This window comes from Thunnus maccoyii, chromosome 22, assembly GCF_910596095.1.
Source record: "Thunnus maccoyii chromosome 22, fThuMac1.1, whole genome shotgun sequence".
Taxonomy (NCBI): Eukaryota; Metazoa; Chordata; class Actinopteri; order Scombriformes; family Scombridae; genus Thunnus; species Thunnus maccoyii.
The window spans coordinates 22,673,625-22,698,354 of record NC_056554.1 but is presented as its reverse complement, the minus strand read 5'-3'; the positions used below and the strand labels follow the sequence as shown (position 1 = coordinate 22,698,354).

The 24,730-nt window shown below is 37.6% G+C and overlaps 2 protein-coding genes across 2 annotated transcripts; both read left to right on the top strand.

Moving 5' to 3' along the window:
• LOC121889983 (NACHT, LRR and PYD domains-containing protein 12-like) lies at positions 1–17,323 on the top strand. Its single transcript, XM_042402231.1, has 15 exons — positions 1–195; positions 833–974; positions 1,950–2,088; positions 2,419–2,698; positions 3,917–5,762; positions 7,258–7,431; positions 8,319–8,492; positions 9,583–9,756; positions 10,437–10,610; positions 12,286–12,459; positions 12,884–13,057; positions 14,480–14,656; positions 15,270–15,443; positions 16,241–16,414; positions 17,137–17,323. Exons 4-15 carry the CDS (start codon positions 2,428–2,430, stop codon positions 17,321–17,323), a joined length of 3,873 nt encoding a protein of 1,290 aa, XP_042258165.1. The 5' UTR covers positions 1–195; positions 833–974; positions 1,950–2,088; positions 2,419–2,427.
• A 638-nt stretch (positions 17,324–17,961) lies between these two features.
• LOC121889785 (ribonuclease inhibitor-like) lies at positions 17,962–23,142 on the top strand. The gene is made up of 5 exons (XM_042402025.1): positions 17,962–18,127; positions 18,960–19,136; positions 19,399–19,572; positions 21,212–21,385; positions 22,849–23,142. The coding sequence occupies exons 2-5, from the start codon at positions 19,015–19,017 to the stop codon at positions 22,865–22,867; spliced, it is 489 nt and encodes a 162-aa protein (XP_042257959.1). The 5' UTR covers positions 17,962–18,127; positions 18,960–19,014; the 3' UTR covers positions 22,868–23,142.
• The last annotated feature ends 1,588 nt before the right edge of the window (positions 23,143–24,730 follow it).

The following is a 24,730-nucleotide window of genomic DNA, read 5'->3' as shown; positions in this document are numbered from 1 at the left end:
CCAAAGGCGGGGCGGCTACTGGGGTTTATCTGTGTTGCACACACACACACACACACACACACACACGATTTCTACTGAAGAAGGGAGGGGAGGAGAAAACATGTAGGAAGTAAAGTTGAAAGTATTAGGTCTGTTCACAGACTACATTTTAAAGTCGACAGAGCAGAAGGAGGAAAACAGCAAGTCTGAGGCAGGGTGAGTGTTAATATTAGGACTGCAAATAATGAGCACTGTCATCTTTGATCAATCTGCTGATTATTTTTCTGATTAATTGTTCGGTTGATGTAATCACAGTCTTCAAACGTTGTTTCCTCTTTTCTTTTCCTGTTTGCTGCGTCCTCACAGCGATGTAACGTGGCTCGCTGGTTCGGTCAAAATAGAGAGAAGTCACAGTTAAGAACAAGACAGATGTTTATCTGAAGTCTGTTTGTTGGATTTAACCAGAGTTTATTTTTAAAGTGTATCTCTATTTTTGTGATGGCTAGAAAACACACATGGTTGTAGTTAAAGTAATATAAACTAATAGCTGCTAGCTTGAGAGGATTGATTGTATTTATTTATTGGGACAGTGCACAGTTTTTAACATAAATGATGCACTGCACCAGAGTTAGCTCAAAGCTAATTTACATCCACAGTCCCCCACAATCAAAACATACAACAGCATAACAACAGACAGTACAAAGCAAAAAACACACAGAACACACCATACAAAATACAAAGCTACACACAACAGCACATCACATACACCCACAATGTCAATTAGAAATTAATTATGTAAACTTGTCAAGGTATGACTGGGCTTATTATACTGTGTATGTGTGTGTGTCTCCAGTGTTACTGGTTTACCTCCCAGACTTGTCAGAAGAGGAGGACGGAGTAGAGTATCTAATAGCCAGCAGTCTGTTTATGAAGAGTGACCGGTCTAAAGATGATCCTCCAGACTTCAATAATGAACCCGGACCCTCAGACACAAAGTAAGTGACTGTTTCTACTGTAAACTGACTTGAAGATGATGACAGTGTTTTAATGTCATTTAAAAACACCACTGACTGACAACCCACACTCCACTACAGCCATTTCCACCAGTTATTAGTGAGTGCCAAGATCTTCTGCAGCAACCTTAGCCATCTAAATATTAAGTGGCACCTGATGTATTTAGCAAAGCTGTGCAGGTCATAAAACGTCTGTAAATGATACAGTCAAACTACATGCATGAATCAGACTCTACAAACTGAGTTTACATGAGATAAATGTTCAGGATATGTGTTATATTCACAATTTTTACACTTTTAGAGGCTCAGATCTGTTCACTACATACAAATACAAAAAGAACCACAGATGCCATATTCATAGTGTGTACATTGGTTGTTTTGTTATTTGGTATTCAAACACTTGTTTGTGAATATGGCATAAAAGTACAATATCACCTGGAATGATGAAGGCTTTAAGCTGGGTTCAGCATTACCAGTTAAAAACAAAAAGCCCAGTTCTGACACAAACACTTAAACCTTGTTTCTTATTTGCAGAACAGAAAAAGCTCCAAAAAGTGTTGAGTTCTGAAAATTCTTCATACAGTCATCAAAATCACAGACTTAACCTGCTGACTTTATTGATCTTCTCTGGTGTCACAAAGAGCTCAAAGAGAAATAACTTACTATCAGCATCATAAGTTAGGACTAGAATGTGATTTATCATAACTAGAGACAGACAGAAAGGATGAAACATGATGAAAAAGTGTGATATTATAGGAGGACAATCACCGTGTTTCACTTGTTTCACTCATTTTTTGGGGGGGGACTGCTGGCTTACAGATCATGTATAAGATCACTTCCTTAATGGTTTTGCATCCAGCAAATTGATTTAACAGTAGTTTAATTTTTAATTAATGACTAAATCACATGTGTACCTTACTATTAAAATCCTGTGGTTTGTTCCTTTTGCTTTCACAGAACAAAAAAAGACACAAGAATGCACTTTGAGACAAGACCATCATTTTCAGACACTCTCGGTTGACAGCTTTCACACCAGCGTTAACAAGCCAATAAAAACACATAAAGACACCAGAGTTCATTGAACCATAACAAACAGGTGAGTTGGGAAAGCAGAAGACTGACTGGACTTTGTGGTGAGATTACTTTGTCGACTAATGTTTAAAATTGAACTTTTATTCTCAACATTTAGGCCAGAAAAATGTGCATTTTAACAGGTAAATTTGGATGGAAAGCTCCAGAACAGCTACTGAGTAGACTTGCGGTGAGACATTTTGACAGAAGATCCTCTTGAGTTTCTCTGACACTTTAACGACTGTGGCCAAACTGGGCTTTTTGTCAAATCAGTCAGATACAGTAGAAACACAATGAGTTTCTATTGGCAGACAGACAGAACTGTTCTCTTATCAGTGTTCTCTTATTTTACCAGAGAGCCAAGATGATGAGGAGTGACCTCCTCAACATTCTGGATGATTTAAGAGACAATGAATTTGACAACTTCAAGTGGCACCTGAAGGATGAAAAGGTGGGTGACATCCCACCCATCAAAGAGAACCCGTTGTCGAAGGCAGAGAGGCGGGACACGGTGGATCTGATGGTGCAGAAATATGAATTTGCTGGAGCTGTGGAAGTGCTCAAAAGCATTTTAAAGAAGATCAGCAGGAATGATCTGGTGAGGAAGTTGCCAAACATCGGCTCAGGAGCAGAAGGTCAGTCACAGGAGAGACAAACATGACATTACATCCAGACAGCAGGTCTGTGAGGAGGAACACCCTGTATCTTTATGTATTTTTACTTTATATGTTTTTTAAGATAATTGTAGATACAGTCCAGACAGCAAGTATTTGGACAATCTTTTTTTGTTCTTCAGGCTCTTTGCTTCAGTGCATTTAATTTAAAATAAAATAATTGATACTACATTAAAATTGCAGCTTTAATTTGAGTAGGTTTATGTCAACATTGAAAGAACTGTGTGGAGGATATAGACCTTTTAACACATAGTGCCCAAATTACAGGAGTTCAAAAGTAATGGGACAGATACACATGAAGTCAGACAAAACAATCATATAACAACACAGATAAAACCATGCCCAAACCGTTGCCTACAGTAAATCTGTTAATAGCTCCTCCACTGACCAACAGACAGTTGGTCAGTGGAGGAGACAGGTGGCTCTGAGACATATAGTTCTTCCTGGAGGCTGGTTTCACACTGCAGGTAATTTGGGGGGTCGTCATTGGATTATTTAAAGATTGTGGGTGCAACTGTGGAAAACATGAATGAACTCTTGCCAGGTGGGCAGTGACATAATTCTGATAGGTAACTGTTATTGGTTACTGTAACGGGGATTGGGTATTGGAGAAACCTGATTTCCCCAAGTAGATTTTTCATGGAGAACATCAATTTCTATGCCATGTATGCACATTACATATACTGGACAAAAGACTTTAGATAGGGAAAGTGGAGCAGCTGAATGAAAGGAGAGATCATTGCACAGAACGATTCATCCTTGTATTTAAAGTCCAAGTAAAACTGAAACTAATACAATGTATCCTCTATAAGTCTAAATAAGTTGGTTTCCAACCCTTAACATTTTACTGTTTGTTGAATTCAGAGACATTCATGTTGTGAGGAAAAGCTCTGACTCAGACATACAGAGCAAAACACAACGAAAAATCAGGACTGATAAACATCTTCTATCACTAATGCTGATAAAATAAGAAAGGCATGCTTTAAGAATAAGATCAGTTAGAGGAGAAATCTGATCACTGATTTGTTGCTTGTATAACACAGTACAGTAATCAGTTCTGTGCATGTTAATACGTTCCCTGATTACCCACGTAACCTGGTTTCTCTCAGTAACCTGGTTACAGAAGCAAATGTAAACACATTGATGGGTGTTCAAATCAATATTTTTCTTTTCTTTCAGCAGAAAGTGGTCTGCAGGAGATTTTAGCTCTATATAAGCTCAGTCTGAGGATGAGATTACAAAATGTGTCTGAAGGAACTGATGAAGAAGGAAATGAAACCCTCCTCAACAGTATCTACACTGAGCTCTACATCACAGAGGGACAGTGTAAAGAGGTTAATACCCAGCATGAGGTGTGGCAGCTTGAGAAAGCTTCCAAGATGGTGACCCTCCGTGATACTCCAATCAATTGCCACGACATCTTTAAAGCCTTACCTGACCAACAGAAACGCATCATCAGAGTCGTTCTGACGAATGGTGTCGCTGGCATTGGAAAAACCTTCTCAGTGCAGAAGTTCACTCTGGACTGGGCAGAGGGCTCGGAAAACCAAGATGTCACTCTGGTGATTCTGCTTTCGTTCAGGGAGCTGAACTTTATCAAAGATGAGCAGTACAGTCTTCTCATGTTGATCCATGATTTCTATCCAACATTACAGAGGGTCACAGCTGAGAAGTTTGCTGACTGTAAAGTTTTGTTCATCTTTGACGGCCTTGATGAAAGCAGACTTTCATTAGATTTCAATAACAGGAATGTTGTGTCTGATGTCACACAGAAGACATCAGTCAACGTGCTGTTGACAAACCTCTTCAAGGGGAATCTGCTTCCTTTGGCTCTTGTCTGGATAACTTCTCGACCTGCAGCAGCCAATCAGATCCCTCTGACATGTGTTCAAAGGGTAACAGAAGTACGAGGCTTCACTGATGCCCAGAAGGAGGAGTATTTCAGGAGGCGATTAAGTGAGAAAGAGATGTCCAGCAGAATCATCTCACACATCAAGAAATCCAGGATTCTCTACATCATGTGTCACATCCCAGTCTTCTGCTGGATTACTGCTACAGTTCTGGAGCACATGTGGGCTACAGACCAGAAAGGGGAGCTGCCCAAGACTCTGACTGACATGTACTCACACTTCCTGCTGGTTCAGACAAAGAGGAAGAAGCACAAGTATGAAGAGGGACATGAGTCAAGTCCACAAGTTCAGACACAGAGTAAGAAGTATGAAGAGGGACATGAGACAAGTCCACAAGAGCTGACAGAGGCTGACAGGGAATTTCTTCTGAAGCTGGGTAGGCTGGCGTTTGAACATCTGGAGAAAGGAAACATCATGTTCTACCAAAAAGACCTGGAGCAGTGTGGTCTAGATGTCACAGAGGCCTCTGTGTTCTCAGGATTTTGTACAAAGATCCTCAAAAGAGAATATGGGATCTACCAGAAAACAGTCTACTGCTTTGTTCATCTGAGCGTTCAGGAGTTTCTCGCTGCAGTCTACATGTACCACTGTTACACCAACAGCAACACAGAGATACTGGAGCAGTTCCTGGGGACAAAATACAGTGACTTATCACCCAATGTGTTCCTGATGGGAGCCATGGAGAAATCTCTCAAAAGTAAAAATGGCCACCTGGACCTGTTTGTTCGCTTCCTCCATGGCCTCTCTCTTGAGTCCAACCAGAGTCTCTTAGGAGGCCTGCTGGGTCGGACAGAGAACAGTCCTGCAATCATCCAGAGAGCCATCAACAACCTGAAGAAGATCTATACTCATGATATCTCTCCTGACAGAAGTATCAACATCTTCCACTGTCTGATGGAGATGAACGACCACTCAGTACATAAGGAGATCCAAGAGTTCCTGAAGTCAGAGAACAGATCAGAGAAGGAACTCTCTGATATCCACTGCTCAGCTCTGGCCTACATGCTGCAGATGTCAGAGGAGGTTCTGGATGAATTGGACCTGAAGAAGTACAACACATCAGAGGAGGGACAACGGAGACTGATCCCAGCTGTGAGGAACTGCAGAAAGGCTCAGTAAGTCCAGATGTAATAAGCATTATCAATCAGTCTAGATTAGTAGTTTAGTTCTTCAAATATAAATAATATAAAATCTTTATTATTGTTAAAATAGTGCTCTACTTGTGTATAGCCAAAATAATATGTCAATTATATTTCGTCACAGATGTTCTTGAGGTGTTTCAAATATTGTGAGTGCAAATAATGTTGATTTTTCAGTTGGTTGAGTTTATAGCTGTCAAGTTAATGAACAGTTATTCTATTTATTTCTAGTAATTATTGGATTTCACAATTTTTTTCTTCTGTTTGTCCTCTTTTGGGTGACAGAGGTACTATTCAAACCTAGTAAAACAAATGACTTTAGAGGTTGTGGTTGAGGTGTTATTACAGCAGCATTGTATCAACATATATCAGTATTTTACAGTTATCCGTGAATGCAGTAAAGTTATTATTGCATAAATATGGCTCTGTAAATATTAGTTAATCACACACACTGTTTTTACCACTATGATTAAGAGTTTAAAATAAGATCTGTATCATTTTCCAAAGGTGATTTCTGAAGTCAGAGAGAATTGTTCCATCATCATTTTTTTCTGAATGGTTTCTGAGCTACTTCATAGTGAGCACAGGGTACAGCAAATTAGCAAACTGTTTCCATTAAGTCAGTTATACAACAATATTTAAAGTTTGCTAAAATTAACCAACATTAGCCTCCGTAAACTACTGGTCATATGAGACAAAACCCCTGATTGTGTTGAACCAGGTCTAATGTTGTCAAGCCATTTGTTTAATTTGTGTTTGTAAACAGTCACTAAATTTTCCTGCTTATGGATGTGAACCTGACAGCAACAGGTAGCAGGCAAAGAGAGATGATCTTTCTCAACTGTAACTGTTACTTAGTTGAACTGAGTAAAAATATCCTGGAATCAAATTAAAAATGGTGGGCAGTAAAAATGCTTTTTGTAATCAAGATAGCCTCATGCTAACGTAGTGGAGACAGACATGGGATCAGATCACACAGACAGACAGACTGTGCACATTATGGAAGCCTCAATGTAATTCCATTTTCTCTCCCTTCTTCTACAAGATTAAAGCAAAACAAAGATTAAAACTCTGCAGATATTGGAGTGATAAGAATTATTGTTTCATTTAAGCACAGTGAGATACAATTAGTTACTAATAGTACTCTAATAGTACTCTAGTAGGCTACTGGTAAAGAAGCATTCCATATTACTACAATGTCCACGGTTCAATTTCGGCAGCAGACATTTGTTGCATGTTATTCCCTGTCTCTTTCTCCTCTTGTTCCCTGATATCTCTTAACTGTCGCTTTTCATTGAAAGAATAAAACGCCCCAGATTTTTTTTTTTAAAGATTAGCTGAAACACTAATGTAAAAAAGAAATGCTAATCAAAATATGGAACGTCAAACTGTGTCGTCATCAATTGCATAAAGTAAATATAAAGTGTCCTCTTTCATGATAACATATGTTGTAATATATGTGTCATTACAGACTTTCTGACTGTGGACTCTCAAAGACTCACTGTGATGTTGTGGCCTCAGCTCTGAAGTCCAACCCCTCGCATCTGAGAGAGCTGCAGCTGGGTGGAAATGAGCTGCAGGATTCAGGAGTGAAGCTGCTGTCTGCTGGACTGGAGAGTCCAAACTGTAGACTGGCAGCTCTGGGGTCAGTTCACTGGCTGTCTGTCTGGCTGATTGTTCATCTTAATGTTCAGTAGCACTCTGACCAGTTGCCACAGGAGTGCCTGGCAAATTAGAAGTGTAATGAGAACAAAACATGATTTTTTCTCTTTTATTTGAATACAAAATGCAAATAATTTTGCTGCCTCAACTACTCTCAAATACAGATACAAATACAAATAGTGACCTCTCTGCACATCCCTGACAAGAAGGACACTGAGAAATCATTGCAGGTGTATAATCCATGATAACACGCTGACAAGTCACTCTACTCATGATGATGAGCACATAGTAATGTTGAACTGCACATATAAAACCTGAACACATCTGATTGGATTATGAATGGAATTGTAACTGCACAACAACAAACAAGAAACCTGGTTTCTGTAATCAGGGTCAGGGATTAGAGAAACCTGGTTTCCACAGGTAGATTTGCCCTGGAGAACTCTGATTTCTTTGTCATGTATTGGTTTTTTACATATGAGCATGTGCAGGATAAAAGACTGCAGACAGAGACACTTTCATGTTGTGAGGAAAGGCTCTGCTCTGTCTGTCATCTTCTCACTTTGCTATCAGTCTGCTTCAACACAAACACTCACACCAAAAACATCAAACAAAAGTCAATAAGCAGCGTCTTCTTTCAATAATACAGTTCAAATCAGTGCGCCTGGCTTCCAGAGTAAGGTCAGATTTATTGGGAGAAATCTGAGTACTGACTGGCTACATGTACACAAGGATTTACAGTAACCAGGTTACTACATAAAATGTAAACTGACACTGATTGATGAGGACATAGTAATGTTGAACTACACATTCATAACCTGAAAACATCTGATTGAATGGATTTATCTGCATCATTTATTCTTTATTCAGATTGGAAGACTGCAGTTTGTCAGAGATCAGCTGTTCTTCATTGGCCTCAGCTCTGAAGTCCAACCCTTCCCATCTAAGAGAACTGGAGCTGAGTGACAACAAGCTGCAGGATTCAGGAGTGAAACTGCTGTGTGATTTTCTGGAGAGACCACACTGTAAACTGGAGACTCTAAGGTCAGTTCTCTGTTACTATTGTTAATCTTAATGTTTAACCACTGAACCTAACTACACTGTACAGAGTTTAGTATGTTATTATGAGAGGTGACTGATTCTTAAAGAAACTAGAAAATGTCCACTGTTAGTTGCTAAAGTAAATTAATATTTATAATTGTTAGTCACATCTATATACTGAAGATCCTCTCAACTAATATCTGTTTTAAATTGATAAAGTTTTCTTGCTGTAGGAGAACTATTTCTTTAATATATTCTTTAATGTGTTTAATGAATAATGTCTGATCATTGATATTGATCCTTCAGAACACACACACACAGAGGGACACAGAGAGATCAATGCAGGTGTTTAAAGTATTTCTGATGAATCAGTGTTGACCTGAATAGGTGTCTGGATGTTTTGGTGACATTTGGATGATGTCAGTAGAAGGCTGACATGGTGTTTTACAATAACACAATGACAAAGTTACTCTTCTCATTTTAGAGAAAAGCTCATTGGACATAGTAATGTTGAACTACACATTTAAAACCTGAACACAACTGATTGGATTATAAATGTATTTTAATCCTCATCCTCATCCAACATATTTAACATACAGGGACTACTGACTGTGGTCTCCGTGGACCCCAAGAATCAACTATTGTAAGAAACAACCATCATAGCAGAATGTTGACTTATTTCTTCTCAAAACACTATTAGTTATGTAATTAATGTCACCTGAAAAAACAGATTATTATTATTATTGGAAAGTTACAGTTAATTTGCATGTTGTGTAAAAAAAAAATGCAGTTCGTGGAAAGAGCACATTTGGAAATCTGTGTCTGCTAGATCTGTCTTTCTCCTTCAAAATGACTGACAGAGTGCTTCTGGGGTCCTCTAGAACCCTAATGCATTGGTACTTTTAAAAAGCACTTATTAAAACAGAAACAATGATATGAAGACATTAGGAACAAATTAATTGACAAAGTCATGAAAGATGAGAATGTCAGAATAAAGCACCTGTGAAATATAACAAAAAGTATACCTCTACAGTCTGCAGGTACCCCAGTCAGTACGATTAGGGTTAATCTACATCATTTATTCTTTATTCAGATTGAGGGGCTGCAGTTTGTCAGAGATCAGTTTTGCTTCTCTGGCTTCAACTCTGAAGTCCAACCCCTCCCATCTGAGAGAACTGGATCTAAACTTCAACAAGCTTCAGGCTTCAGGAGTGAAGCTGCTGTGTGATTTTCTAGAGAGTCCACACTGTAGACTGGAGACTCTAAGGTCAGTTCACTGAGTCACTGTATTACTATTGTTGATCTTAATGTTTAACAACTGAACCTAATCTGTGTACATACACAACTTACATTCATTAAGTTATTTTCTGTTTTCCATATTTGATTTTTTTTATTGTACAAAGTTTAGTCTGTAGTTATAAAAGATGACTGATTCTTAAAGAACCTGTAGAAAATGTCCACTGTTATTTGGTAATTTGTTGTTTAAGTAAATTAATGTCAATCATTTTTTGAGTCAAATCTGTATACAGAAGATCCTCTCAAGTAATATTTGTTTTAAATTGATCATATGTACTTGCTGAAGCAGAAATATTTGTTTATTATATTCTTTTGTGTGTTTTAATGAATAATGTCTGATCATTGATATTGATCCCTCAGAACACACTTACACACAGAGGGGCACAGAGAGATCATTGCAGGTGTTTAAAGTATTTTTAGGAATCAGTGTTGACATGAATAGTTGAACGTTGTGGTGACATTTGGATGATGTCTATAGAATGCTGACACGATGATGATCCACAATAACACAATGAAAAAGTTACTCATCCCATCTTAGGAAAAAAGCTCATTGATGAGGACATGATATTGTTGAACTACACATTAAAAACCTGAACACATCTGATTGAATTATAAATGGATTTTTATTTACATCAATCATTCTTTTTCCAGATTGAGGGGCTGCAGTTTGTCAGAGATCAGCTGTGCGTCCCTGGCCTCAGCTCTGAAGTCCAACCCCTCCCATCTGAAAGAGCTGGATCTAAGCTGCAACGAACCGCAAGATTCAGGAGTTAAGCTGCTGTGTGATTTTCTGGAGATTCCACAATGTAGACTGGAGACTCTGAGGTCAGTTCACTGACTGTCTGTTACTATTGTTGATCTTAATGTTTAACAACTGAACCTGATTTGTGTGCATACATATCTTACATCCATGAAGTTATTTTTCTATTTTCTATATTTATTTTTTACTGTACAAAGTTTGGTCTTTAGTTATACAAGATGACTAATTCTTAAAGAGACAAGAAAATGTCCGTTATTAGTTGTTTAATTAAATTAATGTTTATCAATTTTGGTAAAGAGTCACATATATATACAAAAGATCCTCTCAAATAATATCTGTTTTAAATTGACCAGGTTCACTTTCTGAAGGAAAATTTTTTCTTTATCATATTTTAAATGTGTTTTAATGAATAAAGACTGATCATTTACATTGATCTTTCATAACACACACACACACATACACACACACACACACATACACACAAAGGGAAATCAAGATATCAATGCAGGTGTTGAGTATGAATACAATATTTTTTATGAATCAGTGTTGACATGAATAGGTGTCTGAATGTAGTGTTTACCTTTGGATGATGTCTGTGGAAGGCTGACATTATGATGACCCACAATAACACAATAACAAAGTCACTCTACATGAGGACATGGTAATGTTGAACTACACATTTAAAACCTGAACACATCTGTTTGGATAATAAATGGATTTTTACCTACATCATTTATTCTTTATTTAGACTTAGTTGCTGCAGTTTGTCAGAGATCAGCCGTGCTTCTCTGGTCACAGCTCTGAAGTCCAACTCCTCCCATGTGAGAGAGCTGGATTTGAGTGGAAACAAGCTGCAGGATTCAGGAGTGAAGCTGCTGTGTGGTTTTCTGGAGAGTCCACACTGTAGACTGGAGACTCTGAGGTCAGACACTATTTTTCACTTCTGTGCTGAGATTAATATGATGTGAAAGTTGTGGTGACACTAAACTGCAAATATAAAATTGTTATGCTGATCCATACTGAATATCTTAATGGTAGATTCTTTTTTCTTCTTCAGTGGTTTAGTCCATTGACCACATTTCAGAGCAATCTTGAGCTGCACATTTAAAACCTTCATATAACAAGAAAAATCTACACTGGGTAATTCACTCTGAACCTCTGAAACTTTTGATTTTTATATTAAATTTCACCTTCACTTTAAATTTTGTTCTTTAAACATTTAAACCAAAAAACTGCAGTGTTTATACTGACTGAATATTAACATGAGATGCTGTGATTTTTATGGTGACACCATTCCATTAAATGTAAATATACAAATGTATTGAACATCCCTTTCCTCCTATTTTCCCAAAATCCATCCTGACATATTTGGTATCTTTGTAAATGTTGGGATTTCAAGTAGAATATTAAATGACTTTCTGTGGGGGTTTTTTCATGTGTTGGCTGCACAATCTGATTTTGCATAGATGGGATCACTTGTGGAGCTGCAGAGTTTAAGAGGTGAAGTCACAACGTCTTTATTGAAGTAGCAGCATGTTGTCATTAATATTAATGAGAGCTCCTTTTCACTGTTTGTTTTTGACAGTTTTAACCTGCATCCTGTTGGGTTCAGGTGTTTGGAGTTTCAATTTTCTAAACTTCTGCATTCTGAATCTTCTTCACCTGAGCAGATTATGAAACACTGAATGATTTGAAGCATGATCTTTGTCTTCTAAAGTGACATATTTATTCTTTATCCAGACTGAATCTCTGCAGTTTGTCAGAGATCAGTTGTGCTTCTCTGGCCTCAGCTCTGAAGTCCAACCCCTCCCATCTGAGAGAACTGGAGTTGAGTGACAACAAGCTACATGATTCAGGAGTGAAGCTGCTGTGTGATTTTCTAGCGAGTCCACACTGTAGACTGGAGACGCTGAGGTCAGTTCACTGACTGTCTGTTACTATTGTTGATCGAGTGAACCTAATTATACTGTAAAAAGTTTAGTCTGTAGTTATAATAGATGACTGAGTCTTAAAGAGACTGTAGAAAATCTCCACTGTTAGTTGTTAAAGTAAATTAATGTTTATCATTTTTGGTAAAGAGTCACATCTGTAGGTGAAAGATCCTCTCAACTAATATCTGTTTTAGATGGGTCAAGTTTACTTGCTGAAAGATAAATATTTCCTTATTATATTTGTTAACATGCTTTAATGAGTAATGTCTGATCATTGATATTGATCCTTCAGAACACACACACACAGTGATGAGGACATAGTAATGTTGAACTACACATTTAGGACCTGAAAACATCTGATTGGATTATAAATGGATTTTTCTCTTCATTATTTATTCTTTATTCAGATTGAGGTTCTGCACATTGTCAGAGATCAGCTGTGTTTCTCTGGCCTCAGCTCTGAAGTCCAACCCCTCCCATCTCAGAGAGCTGGAGATGTGGATCAACACACTGCAGGATTCAGGAGTGAAACAGCTGTATGATCTTAAGGAGAGTCCACACTGTAGACTGGAGACTCTGAGGTCAGTAGAGAGTTTGAGTCAGTCTGTGCTGGGCTCAGCAGTATTGTATTAGAAACAGTATCAAAGCAAAGATCCAGTATTACCTGGTGAACCTCCAACCTTCTCAGTGGTTGCTTTCCTCATTGAAGCTGTGAGAGGAGAATGGTGACAGGTTTCAGTATTGGACAGAAAGACAGACAGAGAGAATAGTCAGCCAATCAGTTCAGTCAGAGGCTTGTTCTGATCATGTGTTTGGGTTGATGTGAAAATGACTCTTCTTGTTGCGTTCATGTCTGCAGAAAATAAAGCTGGATTATAGCTGACAACCTTACAAGATGTATAGAGACAGTGGTCCTCATCATCAAACTGTTGTACCATCAAAACTGATCTGAAAATGTTTGTTCTCTCATTTCATCACTAAATAATTTATCAGTTCATCCTTGTTAGAGCTCTAAAATCAGCCTGACTGAAGCCTGCAAATCACTGGCTCTTATTTCACAAAACCATCATTGCGTGTAGTAACTATGTGGTTCATATACAGATGAGAACCTCTACTGAAGTCCAGGAATCACAGCAGGTGTTAAGCTGAGAGCTGTGACCGATTGTCATGTGATGATTAAACAGCAGGAAAGATCTTCAAATTCCACAGAAACTCTGTAGCTTTGAAACTTTTATAACAGTTCACATGTATCAATAGTAACAGTGGAAAATATCCACTGTTTGTTGTAAAAGTGAATTAATGTTCATAATATTTGGTAAAGAGTCACATCTGTATACAGAAGATCCTCTCAACTAATATCTGTTTTACGTCAAGTTAATTTCATGAATATTAATATAGAAAATAAAGTTAAATATTATTTGGATTATGTTAGTTTTAATATGTTTTATTGAATAATGTCTGATCATTGATATTGATCCTTCAGAACACTTTCCTGGAGAACTCTGATTTCTGTCATGTATTAGCTTTTTACATGTTAGCATCTAAAGTCCAACTCTAACTGAAACTTACACAAAGCAGCCTGTAGAAGTCTAAATAAGTTGGTTTCCAGCTCTGAACATTTAAGTATTTGTTAAATTCAGACATTTCCATGTTGTGAGGAAAAGCTCTGCTCAGTCTGTCCTCTTCTCACTGTATTAATATCTGCTCTGATACAAACACTCACACCAAAAACACAAAACAAGAGGTCAGAAAACAGCGTCTTCTCCCTTATTACAGTTCAAATCAGTGAGCCATGCTTCCAGAATAAGGTCAGATTTAGGGGAGAAATCTGATTACTGATTTGCTGCATGTACACAAAGATTTACAGTAACCAGGTTACTACATAGAAAGTAAATACACTGATTGATGAGGACTTAATAATGTTGAACTACACATTTATAACCTGGACACATCTAATTTCATTATGAATTGATTTTTATATACATCATTTATTCTTTATTCAGATTGAGTCTCTGCATTTTGTCAGAGATCAGCTGTGCTTCTCTGGCCACAGTTCTGAAGTCTAACCCCTCCCTTTTGAAAAAGCTGCATGTGAGTGACAACAGTGAGCTGCATGATTCAAGAGTGAAGCTGCTGTGTGATTTTCTGGAGAGTCCACAATGTAGACTGGAGACCCTGAGGTCAGTTCACTGACTGTCTGTTACTATTGTTGATCTTAATGTTTAACAACTGAACCTAATTTGTGTACATACATAATTTACATCCATTAAGTTGTTGCTAGTTATGAAAGATGACTGATTCCTATGGAAACTGTAGAAAATGTCCACTTTTATAATTTACTTTAACAACAAATTAACAAATGTCTTTCATTTTTGGTAGAGTCACATCTGCATACAGAAGAACCTTTCAACTAATATATGTTTTAAATTGATCAAGTTTACTTGCTTAACGATCATTTTTTAAATTATGTTTTTTATTGTTTAATGCGTAATGTCTGATCATTGATATTGTTACTTCACAACACACACAGAAGGAAGGTGTTTTAAAGTATTTTTTTATGAATCAGTGGTGACATCAATAGCTGCCTGAATGTTGTGGTGACATTTGGATGATGTCTGTAGAAGGCTGACGTTATGATGATCCACAATAACACAATGACAAAATTATTCTACTCATTTTAGGGAAAGGCTCATTGATGAGGACATTGTAGTGTTGAACTACACATCGAAAACCTGAATACATCTGATTGGATTATGAATGTTTTTTTATCTACATCATTCATTCTTTCTTCAGATTCAGTGGCTGCAGTTTGTCAGAGATCAGCTGGGCTTCTTTGGCCTCAGCTCTGAAGTCCAATCCCTCCCATCTGAGAGAGCTGGATCTGAATGAAAACAAGCTTCAGAATTCAGGAGTGAAGCTGCTGTGTGATTTTCTGGAGAGTCCACACTGTAGATTGGAGACTCTGAGGTCAGTTCACTGACTGCAACTATTGTTGATCTTAGTGTTTAAAACTGAACTGTACTGTACAAAGTTTAGTCTGTGGTTATAAAAGATGACTGATTCTTAAAGGAACTGTAGAAAATATCCACTGTTAGTAAATTAATGTTCATAATTTTTGGTAAAGCATCACATCTGTATACAGAAGATCCTCTCAACTAATATCTGTTTTAAATTGATCAAATTTACTTGCTGAAGAAGAAATATGTCTTTATTATATTATTTAATGTGTTTAATGAATAAAGTCTGATCATTGATAAAGATCCATCGGAACACACACACACACACACACTCACACACACACACACACACACACACACACACACACACAGATCAATGCAGGTGCTTAAAGTGTTTTTTATGAATCAGTGTTGTCATGAATAGGTGTCTGGATGTTGTGGTGACATTTGGATGATGTCTGTAGGAGGCCAACATTATGATGAGCCACAATAACTGAATGACAAAGTTACTCTTCTCATTTTAGAGAAAAGTTCAGTGATGAGGACATACTAATGTTGAATTACACATTTAAAACCTGAACATGTGATTGGAATATAAATGTATTTTAATCTACATCATTTATTCAGATTGAGTTTCCATTGTATAAAGCTTAGTCTGTAGTTATAGAAGATGATTGATATTTAAAGAAAATTGTATTGATGCTGATTGATGACCACATGATTATATTGAACTACACATTTAAAACCAGAACATATCTAATTAGATTATAAATGGATTTTTATCCACATCATTTATTCTTTATTCAGATTGGAAGACTGCAGTTTGTCAGAGATCAGCTGTTCTTCTCTGGCCTCAGCTCTGAAGTCCAACCCCTCCCATCTGAGAGAGCTGGAGTTGAGTGACAACAAGCTTCAGGATTCAGGAGTGAAGCTGCTGTGTGATTTTCTGGAGAGTCCGCAATGTAGACTGCAGACTCTGGGGTTAGTTCACTGACTGTGTATTACTAGTGTTGATCTTAATGTTTCACAACTGAACCTAACTGTGCTGTACAAAGTTTAGTATGTATGTATAAAAGATGACTTATAATTTGTGTATACACATAACTTACATTCATTAAGTTATTTTTCTGTTTTAACTTTTTTTTTACTGTACAAAGTTTAGTCTGTGTTATAAAATATGACTGATTCTTAAAGAAACTATAGAAAATGTTCACTGTTAGCTGTTAGAGTAAATTAATGTTTATCATTTTTGGTAAAGAGTCACATCTGTATACAGAAGATCCTCCCAAATAGTATCTGTTTTAAATTGATCAAGTTTACTTGCTGAAGGAGAAATATTTCCTTATTATATTCTTTAATGTGTTAAATGAATAATGTTTGATCATTGATAATGATCCATCAGAACACACAAACACACACCCATACACATACAGACACACAGAGATCAATGCAGGTGTTTAAAGTGTTTTTTATGAATCAGTGTTGTCATGAATAGGTGTCTGAATGTTGTGGTGACATTTGGACGATGTCTGTAGAAGGCAGACATCATGACGATCCACAATAACACAATGACAAAGTTACTCTTCTCATTTTAGAGAAACATTCATTGATGAGGACATAGTAATGTTGAACTACACATCTAAAACCTTAACATGTGATTGGAATATAAATATTTTAATCTACATAATTTTTTCTTTATTCAGATTGAGTCACTGCAGTTTGTCGGAGATCAGCTGTGCTTCTCTGGCCTCAGCTCTGAAGTCCAATCCCTCCCATTTGAGAGAGCTGTGGTTGAGTGACAACATTCTGCAGGATTCAGGAGTGAAGCTGCTGTGTGGTTTTCTGGAGAGTCCACACTGTAGACTGCAGACTCTGGGGTTAGTTAACTGACTGTGTATTACTATTGTTGATCTTAATGTTTTACAACTGATCCTAACTGTACTGCACAAAATTTAGTCTGTACTTATAAACGATTACTTATAATTTGTGAACATACATAACTTACATCCATGAAGTTATTTTTTCTGTTTTCCATATTTTAATTTTTACTTTACAACATTTAGTCTGTAGTTATAAAAGATAACTGATTCTTAAAGAAAATGTAGAAAATGTTCACTGTTAGTTGTTAGGGCAAATTAATATTTGTCAATTTTGGTAAAGAGTCACATCTGTATATAGAAGATCCTCTCAAATAATATCTGTTTCAAATCAATCAAGTTTACTTGCTGAAGGAGAAATATTTATTTATTATATTCTTTAATGTGTTTAATGAATAAAATATGATTGATAAAATTGATAATGATCCATTAGCACACACACTCACACACACACACACACACACACACACATAGAGGGACACAAAGAGATCAATGCAGGTGTTTAAAGTGACAAAGTTACTCTTCTCATTTTAGAGAAAAATTCATTGATGAGGACATAGTAATGTTGAACTACATATTTAAAACCTTAAAACATGATTGGACTATAAATGTATTTAATCTATATAATTTATTCTTTATTCAGATTGAGTTCCTGCTGTTTGTCAGAGATCAGCTGTGCTTCTCTGGCCTCAGCTCTGAAGTCCAACCCCTCCCATCTGAGAAAGCTGTGGCTGAGTTTCAACGAGCTGCAGGATTCAGGAGTGAAGCTGCTGTGTGATTTTCTAGCGAGTCCACACTGTAGACTGGAGACACTGGGGTCAGTTCACTGACTGTGTGTTACTATTGTTGATCTTAATGTTTAACAATTAAACCTAATTTATGCACATACATAATTTACATCCATGAAGTTATTTTTTCCATATTTAAATTTTTTATTGTACAAAGTTTACTCTGCAGTTATAAAAGATGACTGATTCTTAAGGAAGCTGTAGAAAATGTCCACAGTTAGTTGTTAACGTAAATTAATATTGATACTTTTTGGTAAAGAGTCACATCTGTATACAGAAGATCCTCTCAACTAATGAGAGGAGATATGAGAAATATCTGTTTTAAATTGATCAAGTTTACATGGTGAAGGAGAAATATTTATTATTATATCTTAATGTGTTTTCATGAATAATGACTGATAATGGATATTGATCCTTCAGAACACACACATGCACACACTTGGAGGGACAAAGAGAGATCAATGCAGGTGTTTAAAGTATACTTCATAAATCAGTGCTGACATCAATATGTGTCTGAATATTGTGGTGACATTTGGATGATGTTTGTAGAGGGCTGATGTATTGATGAGGCTTACACACCCAGTAATCTAGTCAGTATAACTTTACTTGGCAGTTGCATCATTATACCACATCCGGTTATGAGGCTCTGGCCTGTTAGATTAGAAAGTATACAACAGTAAATATCAATACAGGTGACATTATGATGATCCACAATAACACAATAAAAAAGTTACTCAACCAATCTTAGGAAAAAAGCTCATTGATGAGGACATAGTGTTGTTGAACTACACTTTAAAAACCTGAACACATCTGATTTGATTATGAATGGATTTTTATCTACATCATTTATTCCTTATTCAGATTGTGTCTCTGCAGTTTGTCAGAGATCAGCTGTGCTACTCTGGCCTCAGCTCTGATGTCCAAGCCCTGCCATCTGAGAGAACTGGATCTGAGTGAAAACAATGACCTAGATGATTCAGGAATGAAACTGCTGTGTCATTTTCTGGAGAGTCCACACTGTAGAGTGGAGATTCTGAGGTCAGTTCACTGACTCTAACTATGTTGATCTTAATGTTTAACAAGTGAACCTAATTAACCGACATTTATAACTTACATCCATGAAGTTAATTTCCTTTTTTACATTTAATTTTTTTGTACGAAGCTTAGTCTGTAGTTGTATTGTATTGTATTGATGCTTATTGATGAGCACATAATAATGGTGATCTACACATTTAGAACCTGAACATATCTAATTGGATTACAAATGGATTTTTATCTACATCATTTATTCTTTATTCAGATTGAATGACTGCAGTTTGTCAGAGATCAGCTGTGCTTCTCTGGCCTCAGCTCTGAAGTCCAACTCCTCCCATTTGAGAGAACTGTGGCTGAGTATCAACAAACTTCAGGATTCAGGAGTGAGGCTGCTGTGTGATTTTCTGGGGAGCCCACACTGTAGACTGGAGATTCTGAGGTCAGACTCCATTTTTTTACTTCTGTGCTGAGATTAATGTGATGTGAAAGTTGTGATAACACTAAACTGCAGACATAAAGCCAATATCATGCTGATCCACATTGACCATCTTAATGGTAAAGTGTATTTTCTTCTTCAGTGCTTTAGTCCATTGACTGTGTCAGAACAATGATGAGCTGCACATTTAAAACTTTCGTATAACAAGAAAAATCCCACACTGGATAACTCACTCTAAACCTCTGCAACTCCTGATTTTCACATTCAAATTCACCTTCACTTTAAATTTCTTTCGTTAAATTTAAACCAAAAAACTCAATCAGACAGCCAATATAATATCCAGTATTTACTTGTTCCAACACTTCTGTGAAGCTATGCAGTGTTTATACTGGCTGAAATATTTAATGCAAGATGCTGTGATTTCTTTATGGTGACACCATTCCATTAAATGTAAATATTGTAGATATACTGAACATACTGTTTCTCCTATTTTCCCCAAATCCATCTTGACATATTTAGTATCTTTGTAAACGTTTAGATGTTGAGTAGAATCTGAAATAAATTTCTCCTGGCTTTTTAATTGTGTTTGGCTGCACAACATGAATGTGTATAGATGGAGTCACTGATGTAGCTGCAGAGTTTAAGAGGTGAAGTCACTATGTCTTTATTGATGTGGGAGCATGTTGTTATTAATATTATGTCATGATTCCTTCTTACACCCTGTTTGTGATTCCCTTGCCCTCTCTGTCTCTGTCTAGTCTTTGCCATTTCTCCAGCTGTCCACTAGACTCCCCCAGACTTTTCTTACTGTTTACCATACCCACCTGCTCACCTCTTGCCACTCAGTAATTGTCTGCACCTGCTGCCCATTCTCTCATCAGCTCCTTAGTACAAATACTGGTCTCTATCATCCATTCCCTGCCAGTTCATCTTAGTTTCTTCCATGGACTCTGAAGTTTTCACCAACCTGATCCTGCTCCTGATTCTGCCTGTTCCTGTTCCTGACTGATCCTGTGGTTTAGACCCTCGGCCTGCCTGCCAGCTTTTTCCATTTTGTCTGCCTGATTCAGACGGATTCCCTGTTAGGACCTTCCTGTCTGCTCTGGCTCCCCTCCGTGTCTCCTGTTCCCTGCAGTCCCATCTGCTCCGGCTCCTGTCCCTGTCTCCTGTCCCTCATCTTGTCAGTCCTGCTTCCCTGCCTTGGACCCCAGCTCCTACCCAGCTTTCACAGCTTTCACTCCATACCTGCTCCCCTTGCCCCACTCTGCCTCAGCTCCTGGTTCCCAGCTTCCAGCCCAAGCCCCAGTCCCAGGTTCCCAGCTACCAGTACTAGTTTCCTCTGGCCTGCTTTAATAAATACCTTGCCCTTCCGTGCCCGTCTCCTTGCCTCTGTGTATCTGCACTTGGGTTCACCTGCTCTGCCCCCACATATATTAATATTAATGAAAACTCTTTTTCACTGTTTGTATTTTAACTGTTGACAGATTTTTAACCTGCATCCTGTTTGATTCAGGTGTTTGAAATTCCCATTTTCTAAACTTCTACATTCTAAACCTTCTTTAGTTCTGAACAGATTATGAAACACAGTTCAAGCAGGAACTTTGTCTTCTAAAATGACATTATTTATTCTTTATGATTGCAGATTGAGTTGGTGCAGTTTGTCAGAGATCGGCTGTGCTTCTCTGGCTACAGCTCTGAAGTCCAACCCTTCCCATCTGAAAGAGCTGGATCTGAGAGGAAACATGTTGCAAGATTCAGATGTGAAGTTGCTGTGTGATCTTAAGGAGAGTCCAAACTGTAGCTTGGAGATTCTGAGGTCAGTAGAGAGTTGGAGTCAGTCCAAGCTGGTTCCAGCAGTATTGTATTAAACACAGTTAGTATCAAAGCAAAGATCCAGTCTTTCCTGGTGAACCTCCATTGGCTGCTTTCCCCAGAGAGGGTGTGAGAGGAGAATAATCTGAATTGATCAGAATCAGAATCAGCTTCAATTGCCAAGTAGGTAATCAGATTACATAAAATTTTAGTTGGTGTTGTTATGGTGCATAGTGGTCAAAAATATACAAAAGATATACACAAAATTAAGGGGTCCTAAATAATTTAAAAAGAAGAAATTACAATAGAAGAAAAATGTAAGATATGAATATAAAATAAATAAATAAAACAGGAAATATATTTTGATGAGAGGAGCAGCTATAGATTAAAATTGGAAGTTATTATTTTTATTAAACCTTTATTTAACCAGGTGAGTCCCGTTAAGATTACAAGATCTCTTTTTTGAGGGAGCCCTGGCCAAGATAGCAGCAATACAGTGTTTCAAAGGACATACAAGAAAACATTAAAAACACATAAAACAAAACATACCGTAGCAACTCACAGAATCATATGCCTAAAAAGACAGACAGGAGGTGACGCATCTAGCTAAGGAAGCAATTACAAATTCAAATTGAATTTGCGTCCAAACCCTTCCCTAAATTTTTAAATGCCCTCATTGAGATCAGCTCATCTAGATGCAAATCTGTCTGCAAGCGGTTCCAGGCTGCAGGGGCAGAGAACATGAAAGCCTGTTTGCTAAATTCAGTGTGAACCTTAGGGACAGTAGGAGGGTGTCATATGAGTGTAAACAATTACTAGTTTTGAGTGAGATATACTCACAAAGGTAAGAGGGGACCGGACCAAGGATGGACTTATAAATAAATATGTACCAGTGAGTGAGTCTGCGCAAGGCCAATGATGGCCACTGAACTGTGGCATGTAAGGTGCAATGATGAATGAGAGCTTTGCAGCCTGTGACAAACCTCAGAGTGCCATCGTACACAGTATACAGCTAATGCAAGTATTGGGCAGAGGCATGCATGTACAACAGAACACCATAGTCAAGCACCATAGTTGATATTAAACAGAAGAGAATGCAATGAATGTACAGGGTATTGACCAGGAGTAAACAGTGTATGCAGTGTGCATAATTTATAATAAGTAATACAGTTGCGTTCATGTAATGGCCATGTAGGTGCAGTGATGATTTGTTCATGACTATCAGCAGTTTATTTCCTCTGTGTACTTCAGTAAAATCTGCAGAGTAAACAGACTTTTGACATGTTAATATGAGAGCTGAAAAGGAGCTGGCTATGCTTCACAGCTGTTCCACTTCTGGTCTGAACAGGATCTGAAGTCCTTGATGGTCTTTATACTGGATGTGCTGCATCACTGACTGACAGCTGATGAAGTGAGTCTCACTAAACACTGATTTATTACCTCTGTTGTTTCTTCTTCTCTCATCAGCTGGACGGGGTGGTCTTAGTGTGAGTGAGTGTGTTGAGAGAGGATCAGCTGTATCCTGATGATCCATCTGGACTGGAGTCTCAATCTGGATTTTGTCATCTTCACTTAAAGTGGCTGTTTCCTTCTCTTCTGCGGAACCATATGGCATTAAGTAGTAACCGCAGGTGTGTTTTTGGACCTCACTTCCAGAGATCAAACAGTGTGTCTGTTAGGGATGTACAGAGAGCCCAGTATTTGTATTTGTATCTGTATTTGTTGAGCCAGCAAAATTATTTGTGCTTGAATAAAAGTGGAAATAGGCATAGCAATCCTGTTTTTGTTTTTATTACACTTCAAATTGTAGGATATTAAAGTGTTAAAAATAGGTGTTCTTCAATAAACTATTACGCAAAGTGGGGTTACCAATCCAGGTCTCAAACTCCAATCTTTCAGACCACGGACAACTTGTGCTGACCACTCAACAAAAGCTTAACTCTGCCACACAGACCTGCAGCTATTTATACATTCATGACACAGAGATAGATGGAGTGGAGCAGAGGAGAGAGATGGAGACAGCGATGTAACCTCACTATGGCTCCACCCCTAATTGCTGTGTGACATCATGCTAGCACAAGCAAACAGTGAATCAGTTGTGTGAACAGTGAGTCTGTTGTGTTAGGTCCACCTTCCATCTCTTGCGGCTCAACCACTGGGTGATGGAAAATACATCACTAACTGTGCCACTTGAGATTTGAATGTATGGAAAGTTGTCTTTGACACCTGGTTCGTAATAATCATAATACTGTAAATGCAAGAGCTGTCATTAGTGGGCCATAGGCTCAATCAGCATTGTGTTACCTAATTTGGCAATAGATAGTGACTTAATAGACATTTGTTTAAATGAAAATCTACAAGATTATAACTTTAAGTACAGCCTGCAGACACCCACATTAGAGGACATAATGATGTCTTATGTTGGTGAATGCTCTGTTTTGGTGCTGCTGGATCTTGGTGCAGTTTTTGATAATGTAGACCACAGCATCCTGACTGAAAGGCTCAGGGAGTGGGTCAGTGTCTCTGGGAGTGCCTTGGACTGGTGATATTCAGCTATATGTCTCTTTTAAGCCTGGTACCATCTTATCATTTTTACATTGGCTTCCCATCAATTTTAGGATTTATTTTTAAGGTTCTTGTTGTTACATATAGAGCCCTGCATGGTCAGGCACCTGTGTACATCTGTGACCTGCTCCATCCTGATATCACCAGTAGGTCACTTAGGTCTTCTAACTGGGCTTACTGGTTGTCCCTCGCTCTTGACTAAAAACAAAAGGTGATCATGCCTTTGAAGTTGTGGCTCTGACATTGTGGAACGCTCTTCCACTAGATGTATGATCTGCGGTCTCTGTTGATGCCTTTAAAAAGCAGCTGAAGACTCATTTATTCAAACTGGCCTTTGTCTCTCCTTGTGTGGTCTAGTGTTTGTAATTTTGTGTTTTTAATGTCTTTCTGTTGCTTATATTCTATTTTTTTCTTTCTTTACTGCTTTTTATAGTCTTATTTTTTAATAATTTTACTCTTGGGAAGCACTTAGTGACTTTGTTCTGTAAAAGGTGCTATACTAAATAAACTTTACTTAGTCACACATGTCTTTTGTCTTGTTTCCATATAATGCAGAGAGAATATAACCTGTATCACAGGTTTCCTTTGATAGTTTCTTATATTGTTTTATGTGTCCAATAGTATTTTGTATGATATATGTGGAGAGGAGTGTTGGTATGTATCTGCTGTGTCTGGAGGCTTTGGATTGAATTTAGACATCCTCTCTTCATTTCTTACACAGGGATACTGAAGTTCAGCTGCAGTTGTCAACCAAAAAAGCTCTTTACAGTTATGGTTAACCTGA

What these genes read in the sequence shown, in the direction of transcription:
- LOC121889983 (XM_042402231.1), top strand. Translation starts at nt 2,428, where the DNA reads ATGATGAGGAGTGACCTCCTCAACATTCTGGATGATTTAAGAGACAAT. An exon ending in CATCGGCTCAGGAGCAGAAG is followed by an intron (nt 2,699 to 3,916) that starts GTCAGTCACAGG and finishes CTTTTCTTTCAG; the next exon opens with CAGAAAGTGGTCTGCAGGAG. An exon ending in TGTAGACTGGAGACTCTAAG is followed by an intron (nt 9,757 to 10,436) that starts GTCAGTTCACTG and finishes TTCTTTTTCCAG; the next exon opens with ATTGAGGGGCTGCAGTTTGT.
- LOC121889785 (XM_042402025.1), top strand. Translation starts at nt 19,015, where the DNA reads ATGTCCAAGCCCTGCCATCTGAGAGAACTGGATCTGAGTGAAAACAAT. An exon ending in TGTAGAGTGGAGATTCTGAG is followed by an intron (nt 19,137 to 19,398) that starts GTCAGTTCACTG and finishes TTCTTTATTCAG; the next exon opens with ATTGAATGACTGCAGTTTGT. An exon ending in TGTAGACTGGAGATTCTGAG is followed by an intron (nt 19,573 to 21,211) that starts GTCAGACTCCAT and finishes TTATGATTGCAG; the next exon opens with ATTGAGTTGGTGCAGTTTGT.